Source organism: Larus michahellis, chromosome 14 (genome assembly GCF_964199755.1).
Source record: "Larus michahellis chromosome 14, bLarMic1.1, whole genome shotgun sequence".
NCBI classification, from domain to species: Eukaryota; Metazoa; Chordata; class Aves; order Charadriiformes; family Laridae; genus Larus; species Larus michahellis.
In genome coordinates, this window is record NC_133909.1 from 4,860,259 (window position 1) to 4,874,148 (window position 13,890).

The 13,890-nt window shown below is 39.9% G+C and overlaps 1 protein-coding gene across 1 annotated transcript; it reads right to left on the reverse strand.

The window, feature by feature from the left end:
* Window positions 1–304: 304 nt before the first annotated feature.
* On the reverse strand, window positions 305–8,138 carry LOC141751257 (ketosamine-3-kinase-like). The gene is made up of 6 exons (XM_074607717.1): window positions 7,960–8,138; window positions 5,520–5,671; window positions 4,066–4,157; window positions 3,498–3,580; window positions 2,972–3,094; window positions 305–2,209 (listed from the first exon to the last, which is right to left on the reverse strand). Exons 1-6 carry the CDS (start codon window positions 8,098–8,100, stop codon window positions 1,871–1,873), a joined length of 930 nt encoding a protein of 309 aa, XP_074463818.1. The 5' UTR covers window positions 8,101–8,138; the 3' UTR covers window positions 305–1,870.
* Between the last annotated feature and the right edge of the window lie 5,752 nt (window positions 8,139–13,890).

Genomic DNA, 13,890 nt, shown 5'->3' on the forward strand with positions numbered 1-13,890 from the left:
GTGAATGGAATAAGAGTATGTGCACAGACGTAACATTTCATCAACAACATCCAAACAGCTGGTACAATACATAAAGTTTGAATGCATAGATAGGACCTCAAATGATATCGTAACCAAACAACACGTAAATTTTCTTCATTGACACACTGCTCCAGATTAAAATCCATGACTACGTTCCCATCAACACCTCTGATGACCATAATTCTCTAACGAACTAGATACCTTTAACAAGTTAGAGCAAGTAGCTCCCCAAGAACGGACGCAAGCTGTAAGGTTTTAATTCAGAAAACAGAGACAACAATAATCAACTGGGAAACTTTTTATTTAAGCAACAAGGTAAAAGTAAAAGCTATTCTACCAAGCAAGGCTTTAAAACTTTTTGTAGCAAAAGTTAGACAGCCAGTGAGAAGAGTAGTAGAATTAAGGAAAGTTATATCAAATGATAGTCTTCTCTAAACTTGCTTCCAATTTGTATAAATAACTGCAAAACCAGCAACTAAAAAAACCTCTGTAATCTGTCAATATCCAATGAAAAACATTTTTAATTAATTAAAGTCATTGCCAAACATTCAAAATGCTTGTTAGGAATCATGCACCCCTCTCACCTACCCGGTATGCTTGCACTGAAATATCATTACCAGCCTACATCAAGAAGAGTACAATGTTAGTATTACCATCTCGCAGGTACAAGAAATAGCTAGTCTGCAAAGCTATCCTTGAAGAACTTCTGACAATGGTGTAGAGCTGCTGTTCTGCGAGTTACATTTTATTTTCCTTTGGTTTCATGTCTCTTATCCCAAGACCTACAAAGTGCACTTAGTGGGGACTGAAGAAAAATGTTAGCTTATGGCACCTGTAGTGTAAATTACAGAAAATTTATGTGAAGCCTGTATCACAACCAGATGGCATTAACCTGTAGGCAATGACAAGAGTCAAAAAGTAGTACATCTTCTGCCTGTATGAGTGAGAGAGTACATCTTCACAGGACGTGTACCTGAACAGGTCTTTAAGAATGCACACTACTGGACAAAAGCATAATCCAAAAAAGAAGAGAGCTAGTTCTGCTAAAACCAAAATTGCTGTAGATAAGAAACCACTGACCAGCAAGCAGAGAACAGCCTACAAGAATGCCATGAGGCACCAAAATGCACATGCCAGAAAAAATTATAAGCCATTTTCAAACAGCTTTGTAACTAACAGAACAGGAAGCAGTCTCCATCCAATAGAATCACACTAGCATAATGAATAGCAATCATTTTTCACAGTTCCCATTACATAGTTTTCTTGTTGACCTTCAAAATATTTTGTTAACATTGTTCTCATGCACATAACTGGACATGAAGAGCTGAAAGAGTCTGAGCAATCTATCACAAAGGTGGGGGGGAACATTAAAAAGTAATGATCAACTTTTTCAGCCATCTCCTCAGTAACTGAGAAAAGCAATTCTCCATTTCACAAACGCGTCTCTAATGTTTTCCATTAAGGTGCAAATGTAAACCCTGGTATTTTTCCACTCTGACGAACAACTGGTCCCTAAGAAAGTACTTTTTCCAAATAATTTAGACTTGAGTGCTTGACCTGTATTAACTTGCCTGGTCTCAAGCATACAATGGTTTCTTGACACCGACAGATCTTTTGTGCAACTGCATAAACTCATTAGCTATTTCCCTCATAAAGGTATTCCCAACTATCCTAAAAAGGGATGACTATGTTATATTGGTATTCAGCAGGAATCACTGATTCTAGGTCTTTAGCTGTGCAACGAGGTCAAGGGTCTAATAGCTTTTTTTAACATTACTACTCCTGCAGTTGCACCGCCAAGTATGGGGTTTTCCAAGCAACATAGGAAGTATTCTGCTTAAGCAGAGAGTCACTTTATAAGATTTCTCATAATGTTTAGAGAAGACCCTCTGTACCCTGTACCAAAATGGTTCCAATGGTTCATGTAATGAAAAAGCTGATAAAGCTTTAGGCGTTTCTCAAACCCTGCAGCTTTGGGAATTTTACTGTGGTAAGCAGAGTAAAAAGAACTGCTGAAGCCACCAAACATCCCAGCTATTGCAAGCTCGTACTCTGAATGGCCGTAGAAAGAAGCCGGATCGAAGATAATTGGACCAGAATCATCCTCAGCTACATTTCCTCCCCAGAGATCTCCATGCAGGAGAGCAGGAACAATTTCTATGTCACAGAACAAACTGGGTATCTTCAGCTGCAGGGGAAAAAAAGCAAGACACATTAAGTACTACATTTTAATGTGAATGATTAGAGTTTTATCTGCATACATCCAGAGCATGAATTGAAACTTCTTAAAAGTCTGTTAAAAAAAAAAAAAAACAAACAAACTTGGAAGTGGCATAGGACCTAGTCAACAGAAATGCTGAGAAAATCAAAAGGATTTCTATTTTTCATAAAAGCCAGCAGCTGAAGAATAATCGTCCAAATGTTTTTTAGCACTAAGAAAATAAAAAATTTAAAATAGCATTCGGTGCTGCGATATTGACCAGCTTTAACAATAACAACAACCCCGACCACACACTTCATCATTAGAAGGCTCAGGAATCTCTCACCAACCTTGAAGAGATTTCTAGAAAGTAACTAATAAATATATAACTAATACTATAGTCACTTAATCAGATGCAAACCTTAAATGAGTAGGTAATGTGCAGAACAGTACTGCTTACATACATTTCTCATCATGAGCGTGTTGGAGGGAATGAGAAGTGTGAACGTAATCTAGTATTTCCCAAACAGTAAGGCAAAGTGCTCTTTGGCACGCATTCACCTTGGAATATTAGCATAGGGTGATGTGGCAAAAGCCATTATATCTTAAAATAAAAGGCATTTTAATCCCTAAAAGATGGAATCTCTTACCAACAGAACCAACAAACAGGAACTTTGGTTTATGAAAAGAAAGTCTAACCAACTGATATTTAGCTATCACCATAATGAGAGTTGAGAGAACTTCTCCTACCTGAAGTTGTGCCCAAAGTTCTCTTGCTTCCCTGTCTCCTGAATTCTTTTCGATCATGTCCATCTGCGGCTGGATTCTTTGCTTGGCAAAGAAAGTCACCCAGTCATTCTGCCAGTCATTCACCTGGAGGAACAGGGTTGTAGATGTCAGTTCTACATGACGCAAAAGACCAATTTTCTTCTTTTTTAAATAAAGCTTTGGAGGATTATACAGCCTTTGTGCTGACACCATCCAGGACAGTAAATGCTACCATTTAATAGACCGTTATCTTAAAACATTAAATTAGGGGAATAAATAATTTTCTCAAAGTGATAAAACCCAAGAAATTGAAGAGCTATAAGCGTCCAATGCAGCTGTAAGCGCTGTCCAAAGCACTACTTTCCTTAGCAGGCTGAACAATGTTTTTTCTTTTTATGACTCCACAGAAATAAATGAATTTCCATTATGATAATTTTGGCCCTTTGTGTCACTGAAGGGAAAGTAAGATAAACTTAAAATTCTATCGGTCTGATGAAGGACAACCTACCTGTGGAAGATAGCCACAGCAGGTAACTGTATGAAAGCCAAATTGATCCACAAACTGGACTTCCATTTGCCCTTGACCTTTACCTTTCAAACCAAAGACAAAAATCCAATACTAATGACAAGATTCTAGGTATCTACAATGCAAATGGACCTTAAAAACTATGCAAGGGTACAACGCTGCTTCTACTAAGAATAAAAAAATTGCATCTTAATACTCTTTTTCTTACAATGGTTGGGTTTTAAGCTTAAAGCCTGATGGAAAGCAGCTATATTATAATCTTCATAATCATATTTTGAGGTAGCGTATCTCCTCTGATACCATGTCCTTGCAGAAACTGTTGTTTGGGATACCAAGGGTCCCAAATTGAATAAACGTTTTGCTTACATAGATCCAAATAGAGCAACCAAAAGCAAAAGGACAATCCCCTGCTGGGTGTTTCATCCAAATCTATTTTCATAGTATCTTTAGTGGAAGAAGACGAACTTATCCTGAAATAACAAAAGCTATTTTAACTATTTTGTAGATTATTATTAACTAGGTTAAATTTGCAAACAGCTGTGTACTGTACCAACTGTGCTTTCTTCTTTCTTCAGCTTCTCTCCAAGTTGCTGGTTATGAAGGTGGAGATCAGCCAGTTGTGTTCCAAGCTTTGCTGAATGTCTAAGAAACAAAAGTATTCTTAGCAACACTGACACATGAATTAATCCCGTTCTTGATATTCCAGGAATTACTTGAAAAGATTTATTAAGCAAATAAAATAAGTTCTGCATCTCTAACAAAGTACATTTTCAAAATATTCCACTTATAAACACCTCCTCTTCTAATAAAGATTATGTATTAACATAGAACAAAATGTACTTACATGGTTGTTTCTGACAACACTATTAAAAGTGAAAGTGAGAAGCGATCATAAATTCAGTAACAATGAGAAACTATCAATTCTAATTTGTGCAATATCACCTCTATATGGACTTTCAGTAAGATATCTGTAAGAAAACTATGCACAACGTGTTATGCTGCCTTTTTTTTTTTGCAAAGTGTCTTTGGGAAGTAGAGCCAAACAAGACTCATCCTCCTCTTTATATTTGTCTCCAGCTTCTCTCTAAAAGGCCTAGAAGATGAAAGTCAGGTGGGCCTTATTTATTTACCTTGCAATAATTATGAACAACTCTTACAGCCAGTTGCTCCCCTGTTAACAAAAGTACATTCCTTTTCCTGTCTTTGACCTATCACATCTTTCCCTGTTCTCAAGACACTGTCATTTAAGGCAGTTATTTCTTCATTTTGTTCCTGTTAACACAGATTGTAGCTATCCCCTGAAATTTCCATGACAAAAGTTGCATTTGCACACTTTCATCTCAATCAGCTGAAACATGACAGGATTTCTGCTCTTTCTCTTGGAGTTCACTGAGGGCTCTTCGTGAATTAGAAATTCTGCAGACAAGTAGGATGAGGGATATGACTTCAAGCTGGCTGCAGAAGTTCCGAGATTGGGATGAGAAATTGGCCATGCCCACTTCCCTAATGGAATCAGACAGAAATATTCATCATATTTTAATTTACTCAAGTGTTTGCCACAGAGAAGGGCCAAAAGTTTGAAACTATCAAAATCAAGGTGAGAGCTTGAAACCAGGATTCATTTATTTGGGGAAGTGCCTCTGCATACTCCTAACAAGCAATATTAAACACTGGTTCTTATATCATGGGCAAGTACACAAAACAGGTGATCATGTAGGTCCCTTTCCTTACTGTAAAGAAACACCTTACTGTAAAAATCACCAATTACCCACAAAAATCTGAGACAAACCCAAAACTAAAGAAAAATCACACTTACTTCTTGACATATGACCTATTTGCTAGGTGAAGCATTATGAAGTATTTTATACAGTTCTCTGCTGTATAGATTCACAAATAGAACTTGACTTGATTTAAAAAAACAAGTTTCCCCTCTAAAAACAAGTGACTTAATCATCATAATCACAATTTCTGGTTAAAGGATGCAAGGGTAATACTGTGTTTTACCTGTTTAAGCCTCTCATTTCCAAATGTTCCATCACAAACAGTGTAGTGCCCCCAGGCAGGTCTATAACTTTGATGGGTTTAGGCACTTTTATCGTCTGTGTTTTCAAGATGGCTTCCAAACTTGCCATTTCTCCCTCAAACATTCTTCTGGCCTGCCAAATGTTAAAGGAAAGCATTAGTCTCTATGAACACCAGTCAGAGGTAAGCAAAGCTCTTTCAGAAAACCAATCAAGGCAGCATATGCTAAATAGAAAGCTTGGAGCAAGTGGTTACTGCACGTACAAGACACAAATAGATCCACACCACCAGGTTCAACAGTAATTTTGCAACTACAGAAATTTCATTTCATAAACCGACTCCATGGAAGTGATTTAGGTTCTAGCATTCTCTGTAATCATAAAAATATCTTAGAAAGTCTGTTTACAATTGAAGGAGTGCAAACTGCTTATATATAAAATGTAAGCAATATTTTATTAATAGATTATGCAGCAAATGTCTAGAAAGCTATGGGCAACATACATCATCAGTTGAGAGACTAGAAGAACGGTGCTGACATTCATAGTCTTCATGCCTTTTCTGACACAGTCTGCTTGGTAATATAGCCAATATTGTCTAATTTGCAGTCACAGAATCATTTTCCCTGGCCTATTTCTTTTGCCTCATGGGAAAAAAAAAAAAACAACCAAAACCACTACCAATGATAGCAGCCAAATGCCCTTTACTGCACTTGCGTGCAGAAGCCCTTAGAACCCAAGCCACTACCAACTACATTTGCTTTGAAGACATTCTGAATTTAGGAACTATTTCTGCAACTGTTATCCACACCGAGTAAAATCTATTCTCTTTAGTTGGTCCACTGATACCAGTGACACTAGTCACATGAAGAAATGCTGCTCTAGAAGAGGAAGGCAGAGGCTGCAGAAAAAGGGTATGTGGGAAATCTACAGTATCTGCTAAAAGCAAAAGAAAGGAAATACAATGAATAAAATAAAACCAGACCACTAGCCCTTCAGTACTGACACATGAAACACAGTCAAAGGACAATATGCAACATTGACTAAAAATTCCAAAGCCTACAGGGGATCAAGAATGAAGAACTGCTGAGCCACAAGTTAGCTTTGTTCAGAGGAAATCAGTAAATACTGTATCTCTGTCTAAAGCATGACAGTAGGTTAAAGTCAGCTGTTGTTTTTTAATAGAGTAAAAAAAAAAAAAAAAAGTGTTTTCTAAAGAAGTTTGTTTTTCTAAAGAAACTGCTGATATACACCCACAGCCCAGCATTATAATACAGCTTGGCAAAGTTTGCTTTAATCAGCACTCAGAATCCATGCACAGGCAAAAGCATAGAAAATTAAATGATTACCAAATAGAAAATCTATCCAGATCTTTTTTTCCAGGCCCTATCTTGTAGCTAGCTGGATTGTATACCTAAATACACAATACACAGAGGCCTAAGTGTAAGGGCTATATTGCTATTATTTCAAACTATTCTCAGTCTAATGTAAAGCAGGAAAACCCTTCCATATTCTCCCATGTTATCACCTCAGTGCATCCGTCCAGCTCCCTGGTACGATCAGAAAGCATAGACAAATTTGGAACAGATATAGTTGCACACATGCTTTCAAAAACATTTGTTTGCTGTTAAAGGCAAATACAAGTTCTGACTTCTGTTCTTCCAGCAAAGGTATTCATTTGACAGACACAAGTTTAGAGTCCCTTTAAAGTAAATTCCACCTGATCTCTGCTTTTGCAAATAAGGCTGCCGTACTTATGGCAAGGTATGTTGCAGATATCTACCTTCTCCAGCAGCTAGTACCACATATTGAAAGGACAGAGAAGGAAATCTTGAACAACAATTGTGGAAAAACATCATTTATTGAGAAAAGCTCTTTCTTACGTGCAGGGAATTACTGGCTTTGTTAAACAAAGAAAGATGCATGCCTTGGGTAGATAATTTTATACCTTCAGAGTTCCTCCAGACACTTTCACAGCTTATGCAGCCACAGCGGTATGACCGTTACCCCAGCCACAACTGACAACAGCATGCCATCGTACTGCATGCCCTGGCAAATTACGCTGATACCGCAACAGCATCCCACCAGAAACGCTGCTTCCCATCCCAGGGCCTACCCCCACCGGGCGCCCCCGCCACAAACCAGGCCCCAGACCCGCAGCGGCCGCCCGCCAGACCCTCACAGAGCAGAAGCCGCCAAAAGAAGCCGGCCTCTCACCCCGGCAGCAGGCCGCGCCCCTGACACCAGCCGACCTAGTTTCACCGACGGAGGCCAGCCAGCAAACCTCCCTTCACCAAGAAGAAGCCGGGGCCGGCCGAGCCCAGCCCGCCGCCCATCTCCTCAGCGCGGCCGCCCTCACAGCTGCCTCCCGCCCCGCCGCCGGGCCCGCCGCACGCACCCCACCCTCGACCCCTGCCCGCCCACACCTCCGCCTTGGAGTTGCTCTTCACGTACACCCGGCCGCGGTCCGTGTCGTAGCTCTGGCCCTGGCTGATGCAGCCGCCCCCCGAGTGCCCCGTCGGCCGCAGCACCGCGGTGCCCAGCTCCCGCCTCAGCGCGTCCTCCATGCTGCCTGCCGGGCCCCGCGCCGCACTGCGCCTGCGCGGCGAGCCTGCGCCTGCGCGGCGCCGCTAACGGCCAGCGGGCAGGCGGGGCCGGCAAAATGGCGGCGGCGGGTGAGGTGGAGAGGTTGGCCAGTGGCCCGGGCGATAGGGACCGGCCAAGAGGGAGGGCTTGGTTGCAGGCGCTGGGGAGGGATACGGAAGGACCCGCTTCTTTCCGGCGGGGGGAGGGAGAAGGGCTAAATGGCTTCTCAGAGTCAGGCGGAGAGGAGCGGGGTCGCGGGCTGCCGCGGCCGGGCCTCAGCGCCTTGGGGCAGCAAAGCGACCGCACCTGGGAGAGTCCCTCGGCCCAGTGGGGTTGGGCAGGATGCTAAATCGTGCCAGCCAAAATCCCAGCGCTCCTGGGACGTGTTTTGTACTGCAGAGAGCCTATAAATATGCTTTTGTTTGAACTCGTTTCCCTTGGGCGTTTCGTGACTTCTTTCCTGCTGTAGATGCAGAGGATGCACATGTCAAGGAAAAGATGTTGCAGTAGGGCAATATGTGTAACAAAGGCAATGGATAGTAATTTTTAAATATTTGGATTTAATGTGCTTTCTGGGCATTATAAAGGTACATGCTGACATTCATTCTGTTCTTCAACAATAACAAGAACAGCTTGCTGTTACTGGACACAGGCCGACGTAGGTCTGAAGTAAATTAATGTATTGTTTCCCATTAGAATTTGCCACTTATTTAGTGAGTAATTCTTATTTAAAATACACATTTCTGAGAGTAGAAGCTGGAAAAGTTCCCACTGATCTTTTATTTGTTTCTTTGTTAGTGCAAGATTTTGTACTTTTATTTTCTACTATTTCCTTAAAAGTCTGTAGTCTCCATGGTTACAATCACTAATTCATCTTTTGGTATTCCTGACTACCTCCCTATTCACTATATTGATTTCTCTTGCTAGGGGTTTTTAGAGTATTATTGTGTTGCCTGAGCAATTTAGACACCTATGGATATACATTTGTTTCTATATAGTAGTTTATGCAAATAGCAATTAAGGTTAATATAGAGTTATTGATGTATACTTTCAAATTTTAAACTGGATTTTGATTTAGAAATTTTCTTTTGAGGGTTTACTGCAGGAGAATTACAGCTCAGAGTCCTCTAAAAGTTCCCGTGGAGCAGCAAAATAGCAAGTGGTGAAAGGACTTAAGTTCATTATTTCCAGAAGTCTTTCCTTTTCAAGAGCTGCTGTACAGCTTTCATCTTTCTTTCTTTTTTTTTTTTTTAATCTGAACTTTGTTCATGTAGAAGCTGATATTTTGAATTTGGCAGGATTTCTGGATCCCCAGCAGTCCCGGCAGACTTACCTTAAATATTTTTGCTAAGCTTCTATGTTTCTGGCTGTTTCTAGAGAGCCTGGACAAATCATCAATGTGCTGTTCACACCAAATCCAAAACTTGTGCAATCTATTAGACATATGAGATGTGCTGCATAATCCTTGTGTGTGTGCACCATGTCTTTACTCTCTTGGAAAGCACTTGATGGATGAACATAGTTGGGAGCCAATGAGCTACACAGTTTGTGCACAAGAAATTTGACATCTCTTATTTGTCAGATTTAGTGCGTGTACCAAGACACACTATTCATGTGTCAGATTTGTATCAGAATCGGTGCATTTTAGAAGCACACGTTCATTATCAGTTTCAAAAATCCTGAACTGACACGTTATAGCTGCAGCTTGGGCTTTTAGCCACTCCAGGTATGTCATGAGCATGCTAAATCTTGCTTGCAGAAGGTTGGTTGGATGGTTTGTGTTATCTTGTGTAAATCAGAGCAGGGATTTCGCGTAACTGTTGGCTGTAGAGGGCGTTACAGTTTGTGGATGTGACAGTGATAGCCTGAAACCCAAGAACCTGTGGCTTATTCAGAACCAGGGATAAATTAGTACTACAGGAGTATGGAAACACAAATAAGAATATGTTTTTGTGTGGTGGAATCTGTTTTCTGACACAAATTGCCTCTTTTGACTCTTTGTGTAAAATTAGCCTTAAACCCATGTTGGATTCAGATGTCTGCAATGGTTGATGAAGAATGATTGAGATTATGCTGAGGGAGACTTTAAATCTCCATTTGGATTCTAGGAATCGGCAGCAGGTGCTGTGGAAAATAATGCTGTGAGTTTTCTTTGAACCTTCCTCCTTATTCAGAGAGCAAAGGAGTAATGTCCATTCTGAGATCAAGGAGACTTGTTTTCTTGTTTTGTAGTTTTTAAAGAACTATGAGAATAGGAAGAATTAAAAACCTGCATTTTTATTAAATGACACTTCTGCAACTCTTGGAAAATTCCTGTTGTGTCTGATTTTTTAAATTTTATTTATCGCTTTTTTTGAAAAAGCAATTAGAAACCAATCAGAATTTGTTAATTAGATTTAATGGAGTTAAAATAGAATGAAATTTGTGGTTCAGTCTTCAAATACTGAGTCATAGTAGAATATTCCATACTGTCAGTAAAGAAGTTTGTCATGCAGCACTAAAGAACAGCATAGTGAATGTTGTAGGAGTAGAGAGCAATTGCCCTTTATTCTCTAGAATTTAATTGAATTGTACTTTCTGGTTGCATCCGATCAGATAGGATGTAACAGAAGTTTGGCCAAAATTGTAATGTCAAGCTCATTAATTACATGGTGGACATAATCTGAAGAAGGAACTGTCAGCTTGCTTTCCAAATGAGAGGTTAAATATTCTGGAAGAAACTCGGCAAGACCCACAAGACATCGCATTCCTAAAGACGCTACAGAGCATCTGTTTGCGGGAGGCACAGGCTCCCAACTCCTGCAGACATTGGAGCTTGGTGAGAGCCAGGATTTGGGAGTTGCTTCTTCGCAGATGCCCTTTTCAGTGCACGTTCCAGCTCCAAGCCCTCCCAAAGCCTGCTGCATGGCATCTTAGACTCTGTGCCACAGATTACTGGTCCCTATTTGAAATAAACTACTCCGTCAGGCCCCAAGTGTACTTAGAAGACTACAAAAAAAAGCTTACCCATGCACTGAAGCTGTTCATGCAGTGCAGGTCTTGCCTGCTGTGTGAAGGCAGCGTATACGACAAAAGGCCATGTGGCAGTGTGGGTTGACTTAGCAATAATCCTTTCTTCCCTGCCTCCTCTCTTTTCCCCCATGTATCATTTATTCCTATTAGAGTATTTTAAAAAGGCTGCAGTATGGTATTCAAACCAGCCTTTTCCTCTGCCCTGTTGGGGTTCACCAGCAATATTTATCTTGGTTTGATGCATGCTGGCTTGCCTGCAAGATCCACAGTGGTTAACTTTCTGTTTAAAATAGTGTTTCTTTCTGTGGAGGAGAAGACAACTGGCAAGCTGGGCTGCAAATTATTTGGTGAGTCATCAGTTAATATACACATCCTGAATAAAAAAGCACTGCAGCTGCTAATTTCTGTTTACTGCTTGACAGTATGTACAAGAAGAGAAAAGGTAATTGGTATGTGTAGCCTTTTATTGGTTGGTTTATATATATATAAATAGAAAATATGCATTAGGGCTTTTCAAGCTCCAAGCCCCTATTTGTGTGACCATACGAGAAATGTGCCGTGGGCTCTTTGTCTTTTTTCCTCTCCCACATCCATGGACAGGCTGAGAGGGTGGATCAGGAAGGATGTAGGACTTTCCATTACGGAAAGAGATGATTTGTAAGACAGTCATTGCGATTTGGTGTTAGTGCTTGTTTTTCTCTCTATTTCTTTAAACAAAATTCGCTCTAAGAGACACAAATAGGTTTTTTGAAAAATTCCTCGGGTCAGCTATATGAGCAGATAAATGGAAATGGAATGAGGAGTTTCATTATCAAAATAACAGGCTAAGATAGACCTTAGGAGCAGAATTTGGTCATTATTCTGATTATGTAGAGACACTGGGATAGGAGTCGCTGATGTGTCTGTTCATGTGCAGATTTGGTGCCTTCATAGATTAGTTTTCAGCAGTTTCTGAAGTGACTTGGCTTTATCTTCTCTTTTTGATTGCCAGATTGTCAATGGGTTTTGTTGTTCACTAATTTCTGCCCATCAACAAGAAGTTTGAGGAGAAAGTTCAGGGGTTTGGATCATTTTAATAGTAATGAATAAGAAATTGTGCTCTTTGTGAGGGTAAAGAACTGGTGGGTTTTCCATAAATATAGCTGTTTGTGAGTCTTTTTTTTATTTTTATTCTGGATCAAGAGAAAATTATTATTATTTGCAGTTCTGACTTTTGTATAGCCTAGTTCTGTATGGCACAGTAAAAGAGCAATATACATGCCATTATTTCTCCTTTCAGCTGCCCCTAACCAGGTTATATTAGTGCTTGAAAGTGAGTTAACAAATGCATTTTCTTTTGTATTATTAAGACAGGTGATGGGTTAAAGATTTGTGGGCGTATTCTAGCTCCTAATTCCTGTATAAAGTATAACCATGAGCTGCCCTCAAAATAAACCTGGGCTTGGCACAGATTTATGTTCTAAACATGATTACACGTAAATGTCAGATAAGTGGAAATATTCAGGAAAGTGGAAACATTCCAGAACTCTGCTATTTATGGCATCAAAACAGACGTTTGAAAAGCATTAGTTCTTCATTTTCAACAACTGAAAAACTCTTCATATTTTTTAGTTTAAAAATAAGGGCAAATGACCCTTAATTGCCAAGTTCATTGTTATGAAAATGCTTGGGTTTTTTCTCCACTCTTTCTTCGTGAACTTTGGTAAAAATCAAACATATAAAATTTCAGTAAAGCAAGATATAATGATTAGTTTGTAGTTCAGCATTTTTCTTGGAGCATCTCAAAGCTCTCCACTGAAATTTGTGGTTAAAATCCCATGACGCTCCTTTGTACTAGATGCAGCAAATAACTTTGATAGGTCTGGAAACCTGAGGCAGAAAGAATTCGAGTAAGTTTGCCAAGTTCATAAAGGAAGACTGTGTTAGAATTGGGACTGGAGCGCTGGTTTCCTGATGCCCAGGGCTGTGCTCCAGCTGTCTAGAAGTTGCTTCCACAGGAAAAATACAGATGACTACTACGACTGCATTTAGCCTATCTCAAATTAAACACTGAAATAGAAGTTCTGACAGATGACGCATCTGCAAGAAGAGCACGTCTCTCTCTTTCCATATGTAGGCCTTCTACAGGAAAACACTGGAGCCTGAAAAGCTGTGGTCTATTGCTGCAAAGTTATTATCCCACCTCCAACAGGACTTTGATTCCATAAAGTGATGACTGGATTATAAAGAGGTGCAATTATTGGATGTGTGAGTATGCCAAAGGGAAAATTGCCTGTCTGACACTGGGAATGTGGTGCTTGGGTGATGGTGAATGCTACAGGACACTTTGTATTCTTCGGTTTGCACTGGATTAAAATTACTGAGCAATGATACAATGATACTCATGAGTTCACATTTTTGCAATCCTGAAATAAAAATAAGCATGTTAAGACTTTTTTTTTTTTTTAAGAGAACAGTAAATTGACATTGCATCATATCCATACAAACAGACTTCATGAGCTAAGGACTTTGTTGTTTTTCTTTTGAGTAGAAATATAAGGTATAGATACATCTCTTTCATTTTGGGGGTTATGTTTGGCTGCAGATAATGCAGAGTAAGTCCTGTGTGTATGCTGGATTTATTTCTTCTGAATTAGATGTGCTTTGGGCAAAGTGTGGGTGAGGTGGGGTCCTTTCATGAAGTTGTAATTTTTATGTGGAGTGATACTTTGTGCATACAGTGCTATTTTTGATGTTTGTTTCTGTCTGTCTTTGTACAA